The following is a 25,053-nucleotide window of genomic DNA, read 5'->3' on the forward strand; positions in this document are numbered from 1 at the left end:
ACATGAAAAACAGTCATTTTGAATGAAATATTATTACAGTCTAAAACAATTTTATATATATATATTCCTGTGATGCAATGCTGAATGTTTGGCATAATTACTCCAGTCTTCAGTGTCACATGATCCTCCAGAAATAATTTTAATTTGCTAATTTGCTGCTCAACAAAAATGTATTATTATCGATGTTAAAAACAGTTGTGCTGCTTAATATTTTTGTGGGAAAAATAGCATTTATTTAAAACAAATCTTTTGTAACATTTTAAATGTCTTTACTGTCATGTCTGATCAATTTAATGCATCCTTGCTAAATAAAAATATATTATTTCAAAATAATAAATAAACAAATTTTACTGACCCCACAGTTAATTCTGATCAATGTTTTTGTACACTTTATTACAAAAAAATAAAATGAAATCATAGCTAGGCTTCAGGGCAACTGTATGACTTTTAACTTTAAAACACTGAAGGAAGTGAGTATTATGACGTGCACCAAAGATGTGGTTAAATGAGTATTAATGCCACAGTGAAGTAAAACTCAATCACATTACTTTTCTCCTGCCCAAAATGTTAACGTTTTCTTGGAAGCATATCAGCCTTACCTTTCTTGTTTATATGAATAATAGTCAGAAATTTGGCCAGGAAACATAAAATCAACACATAAAACACTTTTATATAACAAATAACAGTCTTTCAGCAATGTATGGTGCTAGTTTTGCCACTGGTGTTCAACCACTAAACAGCTAAATTAATGTTATAAATGATATAAACATTCATCTTACTAGACTTTGCATCAGACTCCATCAAATCTGCATATGCACATGCAGTTACTCTTTCAGCATGACGGCACAGGAAGCAGCCTTACCGATGGACATCTCACATTGACATTGTGACATTTCATAGCTGGTATACAGATCTCCCACATTCTCCTAAAAAATGATCACATCACCTGAGAGGAAAAAAAGACAGCTGCCATCACAATCTTTCGTCTTTCTGTCACTTTGAGAGGTTTTCACCTCATTGTTTAGGAATCTTTGTCTTGCAGTCCCACTTAGGAGTCCTCACGGAGAGCAAACCCACAGCTACCAGTCCCAGCACAACCCCCAAACTAGGAGGCCCACAGGGGCTGACTTCTTGAGCCAGACCAGACAGCAGTGGTGCTAGGACCCGTCCCACAGCTGTGACTGACTGTCCCGCTCCGATTAACGTCCCACTCGCCTGGGCTCCCCCACGCTGCAGCTCTAAGTCAGTGATGCATGTGCGTCCGATAGTGGTAGAGATGGCAAAGAATGTGGAAGTGAGCAGGACCTGCCAGACGTTGGGTGCCGTGGCATACAGGAAGATCAACGTGCAGGTGAGTGCAGTAGAATGCAACAATAAAGCAGACATGTTGTTACCATAAAGGTGTGTGACGGGTCCCACCAAACAACCAGCAAGGGCCCCAAACATACTGCTGTAGCTGATCAAGTAGCCGGTCACCTTTGGTTTGAGCTGAAAACGCTCCTCCATGGCTAAGGAGAAGTTACTGTAGTACAGCATTATGGATACAGCCATTAGAAGACGCACCAGGAACACGTCCCACATGTCGGAGGAAGCCACCACGCGGATCTGTATCCACACTGAGGTCAGCTGTCTCCAGGCAGGATGGATGACGGACATGTCTCTCCAGCTCCAGCCTCCATTGGTTTGACAGTGGACTGCTGATGCATTAGTATTGCGAAAGTGGTTTTTGTCTAAGCAGTTCTGCTGGACGGAGTCCCTTAACTCATCGTAGGATTTGTTGGGTTTGGTTTTACTGTTAGCGTTTGCATCAATACGGTGATTTAGTGTCTCACTCCAAGGTAACATCCAGACCAAACCTGAGAAGACAACATTTGGATAAGTAGACTAGTTGCTCTGTACAGTAGCAGACAAAGATCACTTGTGTAAAATATGAGTGCACATAATTGTACTGAATGTACACTTGCAGAAACAATGAAAACTATGAACTATCCCTTTAATGCATTACAAGATAACTGCAATCTCAGAAAACATGTATTTGTTCTTGTTTGTACTTGTAAGGAATAAGTCACTTTCTTTATGCATGGAACTACTGTCAGTCTTGCTCACCTGCATTAAGAAGGAAAATGGCTGCACAGACGAACGAGGATAAATAAAAACCACCCTCATGTTCAGTGAGATATCCCCCCACAACTGGTCCAAGGATGAATCCCACACTCGAGGCTGCATTAAAGTGTCCCATCACTAGAGGCCGCTCTTTCTCCGACACAAGATCTGACAGGAGCGCTCGGCAGATAGACAAGGAGTGCTTAAAGAGTCCTTTAGAGAGGGGAGGGAATCATTTCAGTTATGCTGCACGCACTTTTTTGCAATCTGAACCAAAGTACACCAATACTTACCCACTGGTATCCTGGCCAGCACAAAGAGTGCAATACTTGTGGACAGACCCAGCAGGCCATATCCAAAGCCACTGAGCAAAAGGCATGTTAGTAGTGAATAGCGTCTCCCTACCACATCACTCCAACTTCCCTGCCAATCAGAGAATACAACACATAAGAGATATTGAAATATATAAAAGAGATCATTATCAATACTAAGGTTGCTTATTACAAAAATAATAATAGTACCCATTTTGCTTAAAAAAAAAAAAAATTGCAATAGTGTCAGATTAAAAGTTTTTTTTAAATCCTTAGGTTTTGATAATATTTTGCTGTCTTTTAAACAGGGAAAATTATTTGAATGTGTTGATGACTAACATACTAAAGCCCATGTAAAGTGCTTAATTTTTTTCTTGTAGTATGTTATTTAATATTACATTTAAAGTTTATTTTTAACATACTAATTTGCAACTTCATTATTCCAAATGTGTAATTACAGTAATTAAAGTAGATATATGGGAACAGAGTCAATAGAAGTAATGTGGTATGAAATGAAATATGCACTGAGTTCCTACATTAGTGTGTCAAAATACACTCTGAAATTAAGCTAAATGCATTTTATATAAATGTAAACATTTAAAATTGCCAAAAAAAAACATGATAATCAAGTTCAAACTGAATGTATTCTTATAAATGAATTCTATAACGAATACTCTTTTCAAAAGTATGCTAAATCATACTTATTTATCACAAGGGTAATAGCAGAAAATACACAATCTTGTTTCCCACAACATAACAATGTAAAGATGCTGTAAGCAATGCTAGCTGTTTTGCTAAAGAGCTAACCTTGCTTAATCTAGCAAAACAGCTAATCTTAGCAAAACAGATCACTCCAAAACCCTGCCTTCTATGTCAGGAGCCCAAAAGCTTTAAAATTACTGACAAATATCAACCCATGGTCAGATTCTTTTAGTTGTATACAGAATCTAGTGCTTTCACAGATGCATATGTGACAGCAAAACAATTTTAGTGATATCTTTCAGGTAGTAGGACATTTTCTGTGTGATATTAATTGCAGAACCTTTAAATAAGAATCTTAGTAGTTTATTAAAGGAGAGTGTCTAGGCAAAGAAAGCTTGTTTATAGCCTAAAGGCAGACAGATCGGACCTAACAAATGAAACGGCGCAGGCCCTGAGGCAAGCACTGCAGGCATCTTCATACCAGCATTCATTAGTCTGAGGCATGCCACACACACACACACACACACACACACACACACACACACACACACACACACTGGTGTAATGCAATATAAACTTAAATTGGATTTACTATGTTCTCTCAGTTTCTGGTCTACACAGGCATGTCATAGAGGTTCACTGTTCCTGTCTGCTGTCTCCAAACTTAACATACAAGAGAAGACAAACATCTCCTTCTCTTCTTAACTAGCCCCGTGACCCTTCAGCCTTTAACCAGTTTAAATATGTGTGTGCTAGTGTGTTCGTCACTGGAAACATGAGGACTGATTTTACAGTAACACACTCTAGACATGAGAGCATCCTGCAGTTTGAGTTTCCCTGTAATGTTGATTGTAATAAACAATTACTGTGATACGTGCTTTATTCTCCATGGAGACAGATCAGATGAGGTAAATCTGGATTATACAATTGAGAGAAGCAAATTGATAATCATATTACAGCGGCGAATGCTGCTCACTAAAAAGAAAATCACTACTTACCACCACAGTGCTAGAGAAGAGCTGTAATACTCCATATGTAGATCCTGCAACATTGGAAAACAACCTTTTGAATTAAAATCATTAAATAAATTAATCACTAAACAAAATAATTTTAGTTTCACAATCAAACGGTTGAGGTAACAAGACCTTGTGATCACAATCAAAGCTTCCTGCGTCATGAAATCAGTGAGAATATCAATTGAGCTGGTGATTTCCATTGACATTATGGGCCATGCAAACAGCCCTTTTAATCAGAGACAAGGTGCAGGCAATGTTCTGGTGATTTCAATGACCTGCTTGTATAAAAATTACAATCCACCAGCAATGAATTCATCTGTTGACTAAAAAAAGTAAGAAAAGTAAATTGGCGTTGGTCCTTTTGAGAATAGGATATGCACAATAAAACAAAATCGGACATTTACATTTAGATAAACGAATGGCAATTGTTCCATTAAAATTATTTTGCATTGATTTAATTTTGTGCACCCTAAAAATCACTATTCGGATCTACAGCTGCAACATTCTTGCAAGAGAATGTGAGTATTCTCCATCCAATATGTTATTACTACTGGATCTCAGAGCCACAATGGAACTCAACAACAGAGACTTACCTACAATCCCAGCCACTGTAGGACTTGCTCCTAGTGATTTCACATGATGACTCAGCAAAGGGATAATCATACTGACCCCAAAGAGGTCCTGAAACACACACACACACACACACACTTAAATTTATTGATTACACGAATCCTGAACTGCAGAACAGACCTTTATGAGCCTTTTTAACCTTTATATGACATTAAATTGACCTGTATGACATTACATATGATTTAAATATTATTCTTAAATGCAATTCGCCCACTTGATTCTAGATTTAAGTAAATAATCAATTAAATAAATCAATTAAAACTCATAGTTACAATTAAGATGTGAAGTTTTCTAAAGATAAAACAGCATAATCAGGTAAAATATAGCCGATTCCTTGACAGCTGAAATTGAAAACGCACTTAAAAAAAAAAACTATTAACATTACAGTGCTTTGGGGAAGTAGTTCAACAACATGCTAAAAAACAATGAATGAATGAATGAATGAATGAATGAATGATGTCAGCTTTTGGCATAAATTTTGGCAACTTAAACAAAAGCCGTAGACCACTGAACTTGTTTTCTATGCCAGGGCAAGGACTTGATTTAAGTCACACCATGACCATACCTCAATCCAGTGTAATGGCACTTTCTATCAAATTAAAACTTTTAACTTTTGTCTAAGAGGGAAAGAAGCGGAGAGACAATGCATTCTTTCTCATGGGAGTTGGCAAAATCCAGACAGGACAAACAATTTCTACTGGTGCAAGAATATAAATTGCCAAGGCATCAACTACATTCTGATTTAAATATGGGAAGCTAAAAAAGCAAATGTGATAATACTGGGAACATAAAGACTACTAAATGAAGAACATCTGCCATAAGATGATAGATAAAATATAATTATCAGTGAGCCCTTGAAAACAAGACTCCTGTCCTGAAACAGTTTTAAGTTTTCAAATTATTCTTTTCTAAGTGTTACAAATCTATTTCATGTGATATTGAGAATAACATAATTGCATGTGCAGAACAGGGGCATCAGAGGTATACAAACTTACTGACAGCAGCTTCAACTGATGTGTCATTGCGATCAATGCCATACAAAAGACCCTTTCTAAATAAAAAATAGTACACTCACCATGAATCCCACCACGTATATACATCGTATGATCCGCGTTGGTCTCCGTCGTTTGTGGGGAAGGGCACATTTCGAGTTATTCATTCTCCCGCATTGACTGAGACTAGCGCAGTCAGTCAATGCGGAAGCGACGGACAGCGTTGCTATGTTGCTCTTTTCGAAACATCACGAGGTTTGGACAATCTGTCCCTTTAAAAGCGGACCGGCGCGTGTTGTGAGAGCAAGAGTCTCCTGGAAATCACGAATAAACCTGACTGCTTGTGTTTAGTTACTTTTTAAAAAGATGTCAATAATTTCATGGGCAAGAATGGGCGGCTTTTCACGTAATAAAATGCTGAGTGGTGGTTTATCTAATGTACAGGATCTCCTGTTTATGGTACAGTCCAGTGAACGCATGTAGCGCTCTATTTGAACTGTGATTGAGATGGAGCTATCACATGAAAAATGTCTACATACATCTTATTTATATTTTTGTTTGAACATTTTTTTTTTAAATTGAAATATAAACACAAAATAATTTCAATCGATTTAACAATTTAAACATTTACATGTATTTAAAAATGCTAAACAAGTTAAAATATGTTAATGTAATATAGCCATAGCATATAATACAGTACGTAAACTACATAATAGAATAAGATGCAACATTTATTTTTAATCATGTTTGTGCTCCCCTGCTGTAGTGATTACGTATTCATTTAATTTCCAGTGACTCAAGTAAGAAATCATTGAAGAAATTAAGCAGTCTATTAAATTATTTGACTGTTTTGCTTTTTTTATTGATCTATTTTACACATTAACTTTGTTTAAATATAAAATCTTAACCTCTTTTCTTTCCCTTTTGACGATGGTGAATATTGTGTCTGTCCAATGTGATATTGTATATAATATTATAATATCCTAAGCTATAGTTTAATCATATTTTATATTGCATTTCTAGTTCATTGTGTTTCGTACCATATAGCTTTATAGGGAATAATTTACTTTGTATACTTACTTTGTATACCCCATCTACTGGCTGACTTTCTTCTTTGTCAGACTGTACCAATTTGTAGGGTCACTTGAGTGGGTGAGAGGGTGGATGCCATGCCTTTGAGAACTTACATTACCTCCTATTTATATTTCTCACATAACCTTGATCTACAGATCTCACAGTTTTGTGTGTGTGTGTGTGTGTGTGTGTGTGTGTGTGTGTGTGTGTGTGTGTGTGTGTAAATCCACATGTTACTGTATGTTGTCAGGTGAGCTTGACTTTATCCAAGTTTGTGTCATGGTCATTTTAGAGCTAAACGTCTCTCTAGAAATTTGTTTACAATCCTCTCCAGCTTTGAATGTGGAACTGGGGAAGCCAAGATACTCGATCATCCCAGTGCAGCTGATACAGTGATGTTCCCAAGATAGTTTCCATAAACACACTCACATGGACCCATCCTCACATCTCGTGTTAAAGGAATGCTTTTGATTATGCACACCAGAACATATAACAGCTTAATTTAAGATAATGAATCTGAATCACCAGTAAAGTAGCATTAACTCTGTCTTTCTCTGCAGAAGAAAAGGACGGTTGTTTCACAATAACAGGATAAAGGGTGGAGATAAATTTAGCAGAACAAGGATCTAAAACCACCTCTGCTCTGCTGTGCAGAAACACCAGGGACAGTCATTACTACACCAGCACTTGCAGTCATCAATGGACATCTGTTGTAATTATTTTTAATTTTAGCTTGTATAATTTTTCTCCTGTATCTCGGATCCCGAAATATCCCTCCACACTCCAACCCAGCTCAATGCAAGGGTGGCCTCTCAGGAAAAGCCCAGTTTTATAGTTCTGTGTCCACTTCAGTGGCTCTGTCCTACATTCACAGCACAGTGATAATTTGTCAAAGGTTTATCTGCTCTGTGCAAAATGCCCCACTTGACACATAATGAGTGTGTATTTTCTGTTTTCCAGGTATGTAGTGGAAGCAGTCGCACTACTGCTTAAAAGTTTGGGGTCAGTGATTTTTGTTTATTTATTTAATGTTTTTAAAAGAAATCTCTAAAGCTCTCTGAGACTGCATTTATTTAATCAAACATACAGTTAAAACTAATGTTGTGAAATATTGTTGCAATATTCTGTTTTACTATATTTAAAAATGTTATTTATTCTTGTGATTTATTCCTGATTTTTAGCAGATAGATGTCCCTTTTAATATTTAGATTTTCTGCTTAAGATTTTAATATTAAAATAGATATTAATATTATTATCAATGTTGAAAACAGCTTCTTCTTCTTCTTCTTTTTTTCTTTTTTTTTTGCGTAAACATACTTTTTCAGTATACTTTAAGTTTAAAGGAGCACCACTGAAATTAAATATACTGTAAATCTTTTGAAATGTAAATGTCTTTCACTTTTGAAAGACAAATGTGACCCTGGAGCACAAAACCAGTCTTGAGTCGCTGGGGTATATTTGTAGCAATAGCCAACAATACGTTGTATGGGTCAAAATTATATTTTTCTTTTACGCCATAAAACAATTGGATATTAAGTAAAGATCATGTACAAGGATCACACATGAATACATCCTTGCTGAATAAAACTATTAATTCTTTACTAACTCCAAATTTTTGAAGGGTAGTGCATATAAATGTATGTCCATATGTTATGTATGAATAAATGTAGATGTATTAACCTTGGTTCATCAGAGCTCACTTCTCAGTTGGTGGTGGGATTTGTGACAGACATTGGGAATGCTGGGCTCTAGTGTCTTCATTTTCATTCCTCTCTCAGCTGATTGTCCTGTGGGGGGATATTTTGGTCCACTCATCTCCCTCCTAAAATCTCATTCTTAAACCACTCCTCTGACAGAGACAGCAGGCACCTTCACTCAACTGACAAAAATAGCCCAATGGGCCGCTCTGCGCTAGTGTGCTGTCATGAAGCCCACTCCCCACCCAATGCCAGGTCCTGCTCTGGCTAAGGGAAGAGGACACTGACACACACACACACACACACACACACACACACACACACACATAGACACCAGCGCTCAGAAGAGTACTAGAACAGCCACTTGTGTTCACACACTATACACCTCGCTGAACATACTAAGAGACTCTTTTTCACACAGATTGTGAGGAGTTACGTAATTTCTGCGCCTACTTCATGCGGGAAGGAGGAGAGACTGTTTAACAAGAAGTAAACAGCTGAGAAAGTTGCACTCTAAGATTGTCGTCATGAAGTTACATGTGGCACTATTTTTTGCTGGGCTCTTTGGTGCCTTGGCAACTCTGTTCATTTTCTTGTCTTTTGGCACGGACTATTGGCTCTTGGCATTAGAGACCTGCAATTCACAACCAAATCGTCCGGTTACTTTGCAGGTGGGTGAGAAAAGAAAAAGAGAAAAGTGGACAACTGTTTTATTGATATATAGCTGTCAGGAGATTATGGATGGTCTGTTTATAAATATGAAACAAGTCTCTTAAGAACTGCATGTTTTGTATTTTAGTGTATATGTTTTTTTATTGAAACCAAACTAACCTAAATTTGTTCTCTTTGATCCTTACTGAAGCAGTCATGGGCATATTTGGTTTATAAGCAGTGACTGTCATGTGACCTCCACAAACATCACTATTTACAGTCTGTCAGTTGCTTGAGTGTAGACTATCACATGCTGTAGTTTGATACCACACTTAATACTAAATAACGAAACTGGAATCTCAGTGCAGTTTCTATTCATAGGAGTCATATATGAATTAGGTTTTCCTCATAAAGGATTGGAGGGAAAGTGAGTTGTTACTGACATGTGCACAACATGAGCTCTGTTTTACAAGGTCGAAATGTATGATTTTTAGAAAAATCATCAAAGGTCTACCCCTAAATGTGGGTGTCATAGCGGCATTAGAGATTGTAATGGCTTGAACTGTGGCTAGCAGTCTTTCAAAATGTAAAATAGTTTTGACAAACTGCCATGAGCATGTGTTGTACTCATGTGCTTGGAGACTGAAAGACGTTTGTCTACAGGAAAGCTTGATGTTGAACATTTTGATGTCTCATTCTGGAACTTTTGATTGTGGTGCTTAAATGAAAATATAAATTTGCATTCTTTTTGCAGAGAATAATTGCAATTCTCACTTGTTAATCATCTAGTTCATGCTTCTCTTGAAGATTCCTGCTATTAGCTGTGTTTTGGAACATGATACCTGGTTTCTAGATGTCGGGGTCGTCATTATTTGGTCAATAGCTGGTCTAAGATCATTCAAGCTATTTTTGAAGCATTATCACTGGTCAGCAGGCTAACAACAAGCTTAGTTTAAGTTGGATTTTCGAGCAGAGTTGAGTCAAGTGACTCAAGGCACTTCTGCATCCCATAATATAATGTTCTGGACTTGACTTTTTGTAAACTGCTTCTAAACACATAAAGAGCATATGCCCATTCATGTTCTAGTTAGTTTGAAATTTGTAAAATCACTGGCTTCACAACAGATGTTTGTTGCTCTCTGACCTCTGCTCTCTGCTCTCTGCTCCTTCACAGCAAGGTGATGTTAAACAAGACCAGAACATTACCTTTCATCATGAGGGCTTCTTTTGGCGCTGTAGCTTTAATGAAATCACGAATGAGGACAATCTGTGGAAGTTCTGGTTTGGTAAGAGACTGTTACATTTGCTTTGGTGCAACAATCATTCAGAGGAGTCTTAATGTGGTTTTCCACAGACCAAAACAATTTCACATCATTTATTGTATAGGTAAGTGTTAATTTATACATATATTAAATATGTATTAACATTCGGACAAGTGTGAATTAATAATGGACAAGAAATGATGTAAAAATGGTTAATCGTTGATACTTAATCTAATTTGAAACAAATCATTTTTTTTTTATATTACCAAGTGTGAAGTACTTAGTCGTGCTCACTGAATGTGGCATTCAGCCCACTTGTGTGACAGTGCCACAAATATCAAAGGGGTTTGACCTGTTGCTCTACAGAAGGTTCAGAGAGAGGGAATAAGTGTTCAGATAACCTCAGTGTAGCAAACAACTCGAATATCCAACACTTCTTTGAAATTGTAATTGAAACAATGATTTAGCTCACACCGTGATAAATGGCAATTCTTCTTTTTCTTCCCTTAGAAAATCATCCACATGCGAGGGAATGCAAACCTGCATATCTTCTCCCCTTTCCCTTCCCTGACCAGATCTACAACACTACCAGCTATCAGACTGCCATAAGTAAGTTTATTTATTCATTTAACAGGTCAAGGATGTTTATACTCCTAGTGCCAAACACCAGAATCTTCTGTTGATTGCTCTCTTTTTCTGTTTATTCAGATGAAAATATTTTTAATGGTACTTTCTCAACTTGAAAATTTAAAATCAAGATGAAATTGCAGTCATTGCAGTTCCATTGCTTAGTGTAAAGTGTAACTGAATTGGCTGCTGTACTGAACCGTTTTCCCTTTGGTTTGTGTTAATGAAAAACCTGATCTTTTAGTCTACAGAGGCTTCTGGAGCGTCTCTATGTTGCTGGGTTTGGCCGCTGTGGTGGCCGGCGGTTTCATTATTATTTGCGCAGCTCCATTCGCCAGTCATCGCCTTTATAAAGCTGGAGGTGGGCTCTACCTCATTTCTGGTAAGTTAAGGTTTACATGAAGAGGTATGGTGTATCTCGTGTAACAGATATCATAAGCATCTAATTTAATCTTTACCCTTTATCTCTCTCTTTTCATTTCTCCAACTCTCAATACTGTCTCTTTTCTCCAGGTTTCTTCCTTCTCGTTGTCACTGTGATGTATGTTTTCTGGTTAGATGTTTTGGATGTAATAAGCTCGTATAATGAATATCAGAAGAACAATAAGTGCTCTGATTTCGAGCTCAGTATGACTTATGGCCTCTCTTTCATGTTTGCTCCCGTGGGCGTGTTCTTCTGTCTTCTGTCCGGTCTTCTCTTCCTAGTGATTGGCCGTACAGTCCAACATCATTGTAAATGAACCTCATGAATGGTTTCAAAACAGTGCTCAAAATACATTAAAGGGATTGCTCATTACAAAGTGAAACTTTAGTCATCGATTACTCACTCTTATGTCGTTGAATACAAAATAAGATATTTTGAAGGTTGTTTTATAACCAAACAGTTGACAGTAGCCACAGTGTTTTTTCCATACTATGAATGTCAATGGCTGCTGTTTGCATAACTGTTTGGTTACCAAAAATATGTTAAGATTTTTGGGTGAACTATCCCTTTAATTAATGGCAACTAACCTCTGAAGTTGTGCTGACTTTATTGCAAGGTAGGGTGTTATTTTTAAATTTAAATTTTGCAAATATGACTTCAGTATTTGGCCTTCATGTGTGCTGTGAGCAGTACTGTAAACAGTGATCATGGATGGTTTGGGAACACTTCGTGTTTGTGTGAGTATAGTATTGCACAAAGCATTAAATTATGTTTAATATGTCTATTAGGAACCTCTGCATAAATAATCGGATAAATCGGATAAATTACCAAAACCTATCGGTAGACAATTTTTGACTGCTTAAACCTTCTCAAGTATAAATGTAGCCTTTTTTTTTTTTTTGGTGTTTGTTCCACCTTATGTTGTTTTGATTATTAATTTTTGGGTGATTTCTAGAGTGTTTTTCTCCCCTCAGGCTTTGATATAATCTTGACAGACTTTGTAGCATTGTAGAAATACCCAGCTGACATGAAAGCTTTATCTTTTACTTGCACAGTTTGTTCACACACCACAGCACATATAGATTTGCTTTGTAAATAATATCAGAAATTGCTATCAAGATATGTTCTGTAATATTTCATAATATTCATTAAACAATTAATAAAAAAAAAAAAAAATCTCTGTACGTTTTACATTGGGTTGTTGGCTATTGATTGGATTTTTGAGATGTGGGTGTTGAACCCAAAAATGAATGCAAGCTTGCTCTCAATGGTGGAAGGCAAGATCGAGTTTTGATAAAAAATTACAAGGTCATTATAAAAATGAAACGCATATTAAATGAACGAGTCATTCACAATAAGATAAATAACAAGCATGTAAAAAATGGATGCATTTCATACAAGCTTGAATATCTTAAACATTTTTATCTCAAATTAAATGTCAGCAAACACAGTTTTTTCCTAACATTTCAGTTTTGGAAACCACATTTTTGGGGAACCAAATAATAATGTCGTAAGAATGTTATTTTTTATTTTATTTTTCAGCTAAAAGCTAACCAAAATGCTGCATGGATATATATATATATATATATATATATATATATATATATATATATATATATATATATATATATATATATATATATATATATATGTATGAAGAGTTCATTTGCAAAAAAAGCTATTTTTGAATAAAATGTTCAAAGATCATGTTGTTTTTTATTATTCTGCATTCCAATTAATATCAATCAAACTGCAGTTGAGTTGTTTTGATTAAATAATAATAACAAAAAAATAAAGCTTAGTAACACTTAAAAAATACAACACAATAAAAACATTTATGAAAATGTAAGAAAATAAATAAAATCAATCTGTTTTTTTTTTTTTTTTTTTTTTTTTTTTTTTTAATAAACGTCCGAATATAAGGCAATATTACTTTTTCCCACCAGAGACAGACTGGAGATGAGACATTGACAGGTGCGTCGCTGGTAGCTGTGACTCATCAATAAAGCAGGTGACAGCTGTTCGTATGCGCTCTCACTGTTTGAAGCAATGTTGCAAACATTAAACTTAAGCATGCATATGAATCAGTGTATGTCAATAGCGCTGCATGCTCTCTTGCTATATAAGATTTCCAAACTGTTTGCTGCAGAACACATTAAGAGTTTGAGTGTCTATTTCTGCGTGTTTGTATATGCATTACTCTCAGTCTTCAGCATGTCTATATCTGTATTAGGTTTCTCTCAGGCCAGCTGTAGGCCTCCTGCAATGCCGGACAGTGTGTTATTTAAAGATCTTGGATCATATTGCACATGAGAACCGAACAGTGCATGCTTATACTGACCTATGGACACAGAAGATCTGAACTGAGGTAATGTGTACAGATGGAAAGGATTTAGTGCTACTTATAAACCAGTTTTACTTACTTATAAACCATTGCATCCTAAACAATTTTCTTACCATTGCTTCCTTTTTTTTGGTGTGTGTGTTTTTTAATAAATATATATATTGAATATTTGTGGTAGCCATCTACATTTCAGCCACTAGAGGTCACTGGTACATGAGAAATCAATGCATAACCAGTTAGAACTTGGACAATAATATGCAGTATAAGTTATAACTTAATGTATGTTTGCCACAGGAGACATATAAATAAAAATAACACTAGGAACTGACAGTTTTTTATTGGTAGGGTAATATCTTGGTCATACTTTCTATAAGGTCCTATAGGTTGGTTCATGCATTTACTTACAATGAACTACAGTTGTTACAGTATTTATATGTCTTTGTTAACATTTGTTAAAAATATAACTGTTTATTGTTAGGTAGCATGTCAGCTCAAGTTCATTAAATAATATTAACAGATAAAACTTTTGATTTAAATTACGTAATGGTAAATGTTGAAATTAGCCTTAACTAAGATTAATTAATGCTATATTTTTAATAAAAATGCTTAATACAAATTGTTTTTATACTGTTATTTCATGATTTTCACTCTAAAAAAATGCTGGATTGTAAAAAAAGAATAGAAAAACAAAATCATATTTTGGGTCCATTTTTTATCCAAATTTGAGTTGAAACAACCCAGTATTTTTTAGATTGTTATGTTAACAAATGTAACCTTATTATAAAATGTGACCAAAATCTCTTTTAGGGCTGATGCTAAAATTTGTGGGCCTTGTAAATTTATTAAATTAGGCTTTTACGCTTTAATGTTTTATGGCAAAGTGTTTTTATTATTGTTACAACAACTTCTGTTTCTATTTTAACTTGTGACCGTCATTTCTGTTCATAATTTGTATATTTTATTTTATTTTATTCAGAGACTCTGCTGTGTCATAATACAACAACTGAAAACATATCAACTTACATTTCTTTCCCTTGGTACCAGGTCATTTCTGATGTGCATTAGGAGCTAATCAATTCATTTACTTTTTTCTACCTGAAAACTATCTATATGAAATATTCACCTCCTCAAAAAAATCACCTTAATCATGTACTTTGATTGTAGCTTCTAATTTAAACATATCAGACTTGTCTGTAATTGTGAGATATGGGATTGATGTTCCAGGTAACTCACAAGTTTCCGGCATACTCTCTGTGGGATGTGACACAGATGTGTGAATTAATTCTGAATGTGTTAGAGAGAAAATAACTCATAGATGTTCTGTGCTCTGTGGACTCACTACATCGCCCAGACTGCTATATTCTGTACAGTAATGTGCAATGTGCATCACACTTTGGTGTTTCAGAGCAGCTTTCGAAAGATTTCAAGCCACACATCCTGTGAGGGAATATGTGACGGGGGTGAAAATCAATCAGTCAGAGAATACATAAAAAGCCATGGAAATATGAACTGAAAATCAAATCAACAGGAAATTTCTGAAGCGAATATTGACAGGGACACTGGCTGTCTTGTGATGCAGTGTCAATAAATGCATGTTTGCGCTCTGTTGCGAGTCTGGGTGAGAATGTTGTTAGCTCCTTGGTCCCTGGTGATTGTTGTGCGGTTCCACATGATTAGACCAGATAATTGTGTGTTGATAATAAGCATGTTCACAGCACTGCACAAAACGCCGTGTTCCACAACAAGACTCTCATGTGGGCTGCCGGGGCAGTTGGGCGCTGTGGAATATGTTCGGTACATGACCAGAGGTTAGACTGAGAGACAGTGACCTACAGCTTCAGTGCATCAACACCTGTTTTAGTACACAGAAAGAATCAATGCATTCATGAACAAAAAAGACCCAATTGGGCATGTACTTACTGTAATAGGGCAATACTGTACAATAACAGGACAAACCTGGGAGTGTAGTTATTTATTTTATTTCAATGTTTAGAATAAATTAACCAGTTTAAAAGTGAAAAAAAAAATTCACAAATTCCAAAACAGCATCAGAATATAAAATATATGGCATAAAAAAAAAACATCTGGCAACAATATACAGTGCTCTAACTATTGGGGATTTTTTTTTTCTTCTCCTCAGGCCACATTTCTAAGATTCACAGGGGACAGAACTTACTTTTAAAGTTTTCATGGCACAGCATTTCCATCAAATGTATTTATTTATTGTTTAGTCTAAATTAGTGACAATTTTTCTACTTTTTAGTAATCAAGTAAAGTGGTCTCAGAAATGGCATGAGATCACTGCACTTTCTAACTTTGTAACATTGCCACCACTTTTTTCCCACTTCACTTGAAAAATACATTTTTGAAATTAAACTTTCAAATGTTAGTGTATACATTTATTTACTGAAAGACATATTTTTAATATGCAGAAAGGAAATGCCTCAGGAAATGTCCAAGGACCCCACAAAATAACTAAGATGCACACAAGTAATTTATTTTAAATGGTAAAAACTTGAAATCTGGATGTAAACCGTAATCACATTTCTTTGAATAATTATTTTGATTGAAAAAAAGAAATCTGTATTTTATAGAATCATGAAATGAATCCTGTTTAATTGAGTTTCTGTTTGTAGAAAAGTTTGAAACAAGTATCTTAGCAAATACAGGGGGGCCTTCAATGTTTGACGATAGGGGGCAAAAAGGTTGATAACTAATGCCGACGAAATGCTTATGTGAATGTTTTATATCAAATGAAAGAAGAGAAACTGCTGATTCAGATGAAACCTGTAATGTAATATCATTGATATTGATCACAAATCAAATCATAAACCAGACGTGAGATTGTATTTTCTCGCCTCATAATTGATTTGTGTCCTGTGAATCTGATAATCGTACTGGTTCTTTATATTTGGGTACAGATGTTGGCTGTGTGTTAATCTGGTGTAATCCACTCTTGAAGGTGAAATGCTTGAACGTTTAAGTGCACTTTTTGTCTCTCCTGAGCACCGTAACTCTAATTGAACTCGTTCACATATTTCACTTCAGAAAGTCTAAGATTATACAAAATACAACAAAAATCCTCTGCAGCTTGCTTGTGTTGTGCCTCCTATACGCCTTTTTCTCCAAGTTTTCCTAAAGCTCTATTTATATGTAGTTTTGTAATCCCTTTTGACGTTTTAGTTAGATTTTGTTCATTTCGCCCCCCAGAATCTTGCTAGTATTTGAATTGCATGAAACAAAATGGCAAGTCTTATTAAAGCCTGCTCTTTGTTTAGAAATGGTTTTACATAATTTCAGAAACAGCTTGGAAATAATGAATAAACAATGGGTTATGTTAATGCACGTATTAATGCAGGGCACGGGCATATAATTAAGAGCCATGATCCGAATTCAACTGCGCTGGTGTGGGTAGGAAACCACAAAGAATTACTGGAGAAACAAAAATAAAAGGCACAAGTTTACCTGACCTGTGGGGCCAATAACATTCTTAAACTGGAAGAGGATAACCTAGTGCGGTATACCATACGATTTCACTGTTTGAACCCTCACACACCATGAGATAGCTGTTAAGTTTTGGTATGGGGTATAATGAAGGGATCTGCAATATGGCCAAGCAGAATAAGCATTAATGTGCTTTATAAGCGCTAATAATCAGCCAGTGTGCTTATAAAATATATGCTAATAAGCAACTAGTTAATAGTGAGCATTAGTCCTACAAATAAGATAACATAATCTCAAGTGGAAAATATTCTATATAATATATGTCATTATTTTTTGTTGTCTTAAATGTATAGTTTATGCAAAAATTACAATTCTCTTATCATTTACTCACATCATGTCATTCCTAAACCATATAACTTGCCACAAAGGATTTCTTCCCGTGATGGAAGAGCTGAATTTTGTCTCTTAACTGTCACATGATCTTTTAGAAATCATTCTAATAATTTTTTTTTTTTAATAGAACGTTCTTTATTATAAAATAAAGAGCAGCCAGCACATGCATCAAAATTTCTCAGTTTATGTTTTACAGAGAAAAATGGCAGATTTGAAGCAATGTGGAAAATGAGTAAATGAGGATGAAGTATTGTTCCATCATTTCTACAGTACATCTGCTGTTAGGGAAACACCTCGGCTTGGTAAAGTGGCACTCAGGCCTATTTGAATATTACACATGTGACAATAAAAGGGCAGGTAATGTCTCGTCTCATAACCCAGTTCCAGCTGCCCATATCATCCCATTGGCGCCATGGCACACAAAGGGTTATTGAGGACTGTTGCTCCGCCGCGCTGGGCTTTTGATTTTAATTGCGGTTGCACTCATCTGCTCCTCTTCACTCAAAGGCTCAAATGCCCCGTTTGAAATCTAGTGCATGAGAGATGCTGTTTTCCTTTTTCTTCTTTTTTTAATGCCCCCTCCTCTCCTCTCCTCCCCCCTTCCCTCTTCTTAAAGCGTGCAATACATTAAAAGGTGTAATCCAACTGAAATGGAAATTGCGCTTCTTGAAAACAAATGATGAGAGGACGATAGAGGGGCCAGCACTGTGCTCCATCCCTGAGACCGTGAGGAGGCTCGTCAGAGGCGGGCCCCTCTCTTTCAGCCCCCGATTGTCCTGGGCTTCTTATAGTGGCTAATGGTGGAGCTGCTAGGCAGGTTGATTACAAGGTTACGGTAAACAATCCTTTTCAGCTGCAACAAGCAAAATTACATGTTGTGTTTATATGTGTGTGTATCGTTTTTTTTCTTCTCCATTTTGCCATGATGTGGAGTGTCAGGTGGTTGGTGGTGGAGTAGGGGCACAGGCTTCTGAATAATTACTTGCAATCAAGTGGTACAGAAGCGCTCCAGAAACCTTGTTTATCTGCACACTGAGCTTCTCGTGATGCATTGTGTGTTAGATGTGTAACACGCTCTAGTCTTGTGACTCGTGTTTGCGGAAGAGGAGCTTGTGATGCTCCAGTTTCAATAGTTGTTTTCTACTTTAGTTAGAAGTACTGAGGCTGTAGCATGGGACACTGATGATGATAGCATAGTACTGAATGATTGCTGTGTTTGTATACTGTAGGGTATAATCTCAAATCTGGGATCTGGAAATAAACCTGGAGAGATTAGAAAAAAAAAAAAAAAAAAAAACATGAAATAAATAATTAACATTATAATAAAATTTAATTATTGTCATGTTGAATGCTGCTGTCACCAATATAATATAATATAATATAATATAATATAATATAATATAATATAATATAATATAATATAATATAATATAATATAATATAATATAATATAATATTATATTATATAATTTTTTATTTAACTTATCCATTAAAATTTTACCGATATGTTGCCTACATAATTTCATTAAAAAATATAAAATGAATTTCATAATTTGTAATCAAAAACATTACATTGTTTACTAAAATGCTAAATGTCTCAGGCAGTAGCAGTACAGTACAGCATGGCCTATCATAGTTTATTGCTTACATACTGTATATATAGTTTAACAGGATATTTCTTTACAATGTACAAGTGTACAATGTAGTGTAGTTTATTTACAAAATGTTCTGGAGAATGGATGGAAATCTTTCTCAAACATAAGAATAAGAGTTTGAGAACAGGCATCTGACATTCAAATAAAAATGCTAGTATCTTATACAATATTTTACAGCAGAAGTCCGGCACAAATCTAAACAAATGGTCAGATATCTCTTGTTCTGAAATGAAAACAGGAATCCTCCTTCACCGCTGCGCTTTTGCTAACACAAACATCTGTTGCACTTTGCTGTAATTCTTTTTTGCTCATTTTGGTCTATGGTTGTCAAAATATGACTAGCTTTAACAAGATTTTTGTGTCGGAGAAGAATAAACTGGCGACCTCTTGGTTGGAGATAGGATGTATTGCATTTCAAATGAGGAGAGAGACAAATTAAACCCTGCTCTCTGTCTTATTAAGTATTTGAAAAGACTGCTCTTTGGGCACTGCCCTGGTTTTGGGAGAACAGCACACTGTTGGGTGTTGGAATAATTAGTTTAATTTGAAGCGGTCCCCCTCACAGCAGGTAGGGGACCGCTGGAGGCTGTTGGGGTGAGAGCTCAGATCACGGTCTTGGGTCTGACGGGCCGGGAGAGGCCTGAAAGGGGTAACGGCTTCTCGGGAGGAGAGGATCTGTGCGGTCTCACCTCTCTCACAGCTGCAAATCCTCTGTGTTCACCGTAATGAGCCGCATGATGCTGGTCAAAAGACCTATTCAGCTGAGAATGGGTGCTTTTACTCGGCTTCCCAAAATTGTAAGTTTTTTCCTGAACAGTTAAATCGATAATTGTCTCTTATTTATTAAAATATATATATTTGGTTTTGATGATCTCTTTGCTTTATTATTATTATTATTATTATTATTTTCTCGTAAAGATTAATATTTTTGTGATATGACAGCTTGTGGAGTCATTTTACTTAATGACTATTTTACAAACATAATTATATTATGTTTGTAAAATAGTCATTAAGTAAAATGACTCCAATTATATATAAGTACAGATATGCTGTTGTAATATTTTCAAAAGTTTTTGCGTTTTTGTCATTTTTAGAAGTTTTTATTTTTATATATGTCTGTACAAATTGTATTCATTTTATTTCAGTTTTGTAGTTATTTTAGTACATCAAATTAGCAACTAACTGTTTATTTTATACTTTATATACTTTAAACATTAATTTAAAAAAATGTTGTAAAAAATATAGTTTAAAATTAGTTTTAGTTTTAATCACAATGGCCCTGATATACAATTCTAAATTGTAAATATGAATACTAAGTATTTTATTTGAGTTGTTATATATAACATTTTATTATCTTTCTTCTTTTTATTCCTTTTGTATTTATTATTTATTGTATTTAGTATTTATTTGGCCAGAAGCTTGGCAAGTCTCATTAAAGTGCACACGGTTAAAAGCTCAGGTTAAATCTATATGTGAATATTACTCAACATTACAGCCACTTGAACAACACAGTTCCTTGTGTGCATGTCATACTCATACTCTTACACAAAAACACACACACAAGTGTTTCAGTTTCCACCACAAACGTATCTAAACAAAAGGTTGGGAGAGTTGGAAATGTGTTTGCTCTGTGCGGTTTAGTGTTTTGATCCCGTCAGTAATCGGACCTCAGCGGGGTTAAACCTAAAACACCTGATTAGGATTCATCAGGTCAATTCCAATCATATTCCCCAGTCTACAGATATGCCTCTGTAGAAATATCATTTATTTTTGCTCGTGTATTGCAGATCCTCTTCTAAGACTCGACTTTGAGGCCGCAAAGCTTTGGCCAAATGGGACAAATAGATTTAATGAAAATAAAACGTGGAGAGAAAATAAATAGTGCTTTGTGTCATTGAAAGCCCAAGAGAGAATACACAAACATTAACTTGTATTTGCACAGCGTGTCGTCCAAAACCTCACGTTCACCGCTGCATTGTTCATATTAATATTATTATTATAACAAAATGCATATCAATGTTCCTTAAAGCAGATTATATTAACTGAAATTCAATGACCTCCTTGTTTACACGAGTTATGGTAATTGAAATCTTCCACTTGGAGAATTTGTCAGCATGACAGTAACATATTAAAATGTGATGAGATTACTCATGTTAGCGGTCTGCTTTAAAACAAATGAGCTCACTTGTCCGACATGTTAAACACAATGACATGCACATAATTTTATTTATACCTTAAGCATATGATAATGAATAAAGTGCATCCTAATAACATGGAAATGATATTCTAGATCATGAAGACACATCGGGAAGATCTTCGTCTGAACATATTAAAATCAAATAAAAAGTGCTCATGCATGTGTATTACCAAATTATTCTTTTATAGTATTACACTGTGCAAGCTATGACGAGAAACTGAACATATGATAAATATTAAATCCAAGTGGTATCACTCAGTAGTATCCTTTCAAATAAAGTCATAATCGCATAAAACGGTGACAACAGATCTTTTCACACTCGTATATTTTATATCCTTAACCACAATAGGAGAAAATAAGCAGTCTTTATTCTCTCTCTCAAGCCGAGCCACATCTGGGCGACATCTGCACACAGCCTGAAAATTTCAGCACCAAAATGAACAACGAAAATCTGCAGAGCACCAAAATCAGTTGTTCACCGCCAAATCGCAACCAACTTTTGTGAGCGTGTGTTGTTTTGTGTGTCAGTGTCATCATCTGCGTGTTTTGTGTGTATTTCTGCTGGTTGTGTATGTGCTTGTGGGGATCTTGTCTGTGGGATCGGCGGTTCCTCCTATACCTTGCCTAACCAGCCATTAGTGGGATTGCAGGCCTCCAGCATTTCAAACACCTTAATTAGTTATTCAGCTCCTTATTTGTGTTTGCTTCCCCCTCCGGCACCTAATTAATGCTTAATGGAAACTGCTGAACTGAGCCTGTGGAGAACTCATGAATATTGAAATTAGCCTCAACAATTTTAAAAAGGGTTGCAGGGGATAGAGGTAAGAACTGCTCACTGAGGTACTCATTACTTTTGTGGGATATAAGCCTGTGACATATCGGTAGAGCAGAGTGGACTTGTACATAAAAAAACACAACTCCATGCAATATAACACGTTTTCATGCAGTAAAACAGGATTTTTTTTTAAAGTTGTAAATAAAACAAAGATTACTGGAGTAAGTTTTACAAAGAAATACAATGTCAGTCTTTATAATTAAAAATCTCACATTAAATTCAATGTGTTACTTGCTGTCTTGGTAATTCATTGTAAAATTTACTAGTAATTTCTAACTGAAAATGGTGTCTACACCAGTTTTTCATTGCATGTATGTGTTTACATAAATACAGTATAAATGTGTGTTACAAATTCAAGCTGTACACACTTTGAAATCAGGAAAAAATATTTTAATTGCAAAAAGTGTTCAATTTATGATACTATATATATATGTATATATATATATATATATATATATATATATATATATATATATATTATAAAATTATTAAAGGAATAACATGTCATTGAAATTAAGACTGCTCCAAACAAATCTCTTTGTTGTTTTTAATGCTACATTAAGACATTAACATTTTTATCATAACTATTAAGTTCAAGGTAAATATTTAAACAGAAATTGTATTTCTCCACATGTTCTCTGTTTGACATAAAATATAAGATTGAAGTTTGTGTTTGTAGGCACATTCCAGCAAAAAGAATGCGTGAATGCCAGTTATTATTTTAATTATTTTCTCTCAAATGTTTTCCTTTCTTCATATTTTAACCCCCCCACCCCCCCAAAAAATAAATAAATTCATTGGTCTCAGTTTTACAAGTTTTTATGTATTTAGAGTAAATACATACAGACTTATATAAACATGTTTATTAATGTTACCTTGCAGTAATGATCTGTCATATCTTCTGCGCTGATGATTCTAGAAATGTGGAAAATCATTTTAAAATATACGCTAAATAACACTGCTTTCCATATATTATGAGCAAATGTATAATTCAGATGCCCTTTATTTAAATTTGTAACATTTTCATTGTTGCAATTATTCGCGTGGATTCACAGTACAATTGAATATGTAACACAACTTCATTTGAATAAGATTTATGAAAATGATGCCACTTAATTTATACAAACAGGACAACAGGCCCGTTTTGAGACCAGTGGCCAAATCAAAGACTTGCGCGGAAGTCACGTCTCTGTAAAAAAAAATAAATAAAAAAAATAAAAAAATAACATTTCAAAGGTTATTCAAATGTAATTTGACTTGTGACAAGGCTGGTAATTCGCGAACAGAAATAGTGCCTATCAGTGTGTCTTGAATTTGCATAACGAGGACTCTTCTATTTCCACAAGCGCGGTTTTGTTGACGTCTCCACCTCAAGTCAGTAAAGTGTGCGAGCGCAGTTCATCTGAGCAGATCTTCGGCTGGAGATGGCCGGATGACTGTCTAAGCATGTGAGCCCTGGTAAACAAAATCAACCGGGCAAAAATAGCTCTTGCCGGCAGAGAAATTTGCTGAGGCTGTATGTGTGTGTTTTCTGAATGCTGAAAGGCATTATACGAACACCAGTCAAAAGTTTTCTCAAGTTAACGTGCATTTTATAATGTTGACATTCACAGCAACAGATTCCATTTTTACAGTGTAGACTATTTGTATTAGGCAGTTCTGCTGTGTATTTTAGAAAACTTCATAAATGTCCAAGAATGATTGATTTTAGAGAAAAAACAACAACTATTAAGCTAAACTAGTTCTAGTGCTGTTTCACAAGTTCTGCTTTTTAAATGCTGTTGATGTTGGTGGTTCAGGTAAGATCTGTGCTGCACATGCTTTACAATGAAAGAAAACTGAATATAATTATACAACTTACTCATTTTTTGGAATGTCCCTTTGTCTCCATGTTATTAAAGATCTTCGCTGCTTCTCCGGCTTTCAGCGATGCCTCAGATACGGAGCTGAATTTTGTTTCCACAGCTGCGGTGAATGTGCTGAGGACTCCTTTGCCGACTGCTTTCTTTCTCTTACTTGAAACTTTGAAGCGGCTTGGAAAACCGGTCCAATTCACTTTTATATCTTCTGGCTGGTTATGTTTTTAACATATCACTGGAATTGCAAATTTCAGACCTGTGTTGAGCTCTAAAAGGATTGACATTAGAAAGCAGTAAATACATTCAAACACATGAATCTCCTGACGCAGGAGTGGTGGGCCATGGTAAAAAGCAGCCATAATTAAAGTATAATAACATCTCTAGCTGAAATATACTGAGGTCAGCGCATAATGTGTCACAGAGCAGATTCGCAATGAGTATGCTCATGTATTCATTCATTAATTTATGCAGTTGGATGGATTCTGCGTTAGATTGCAGACATTGTTTAATTCAAGAGAGACGAGATTTATGTATCATTTTTAAATGTGATTTATCGATACAGTTTCCATAATAATTCTTGCTTTATTTTGTATACAGTGTAATTTAAAGAGAAATAAATGAATGTGAAAGTTAACAAAGATCCAAGAGACTTCACCCAAACTTTTCACCCCCCCCCCCCCCCCCCCCGCAATATTTTTAAAGCACTTCAAAATGAGATGAATCCAGAAGTTTTGATATGAAAGCCACGGGTCACAGAGCAGCACTGAGTCTTGTTTAGGCAGCGAAATATTAGTGGAGATAAATAAACATTATTTAAAGGATCCGTCAAGCCCTGTT

General features: G+C 35.4%; 2 protein-coding genes across 2 annotated transcripts; one reads left to right on the forward strand and one right to left on the reverse strand.

Moving 5' to 3' along the window:
* Positions 1-285: 285 nt before the first annotated feature.
* Positions 286-6,063, reverse strand: LOC113108899 (major facilitator superfamily domain-containing protein 9-like). Its single transcript, XM_026272309.1, is given in 7 exon segments — positions 286-1,856; positions 2,107-2,316; positions 2,397-2,526; positions 4,115-4,158; positions 4,726-4,813; positions 5,838-5,951; positions 5,953-6,063. Coding segments are annotated over 7 exon segments (1,479 nt in total). The 5' UTR covers positions 6,004-6,063; the 3' UTR covers positions 286-1,014.
* A 2,776-nt stretch (positions 6,064-8,839) lies between these two features.
* tmem182a (transmembrane protein 182a) lies at positions 8,840-11,859 on the forward strand. The gene is made up of 5 exons (XM_026272310.1): positions 8,840-9,196; positions 10,351-10,462; positions 10,949-11,047; positions 11,310-11,447; positions 11,579-11,859. The coding sequence occupies exons 1-5, from the start codon at positions 9,053-9,055 to the stop codon at positions 11,803-11,805; spliced, it is 720 nt and encodes a 239-aa protein (XP_026128095.1). The 5' UTR covers positions 8,840-9,052; the 3' UTR covers positions 11,806-11,859.
* Positions 11,860-25,053: the final 13,194 nt, after the last annotated feature.

This window comes from Carassius auratus, chromosome 9 (genome assembly GCF_003368295.1).
Source record: "Carassius auratus strain Wakin chromosome 9, ASM336829v1, whole genome shotgun sequence".
Classification (NCBI taxonomy): Eukaryota; Metazoa; Chordata; class Actinopteri; order Cypriniformes; family Cyprinidae; genus Carassius; species Carassius auratus.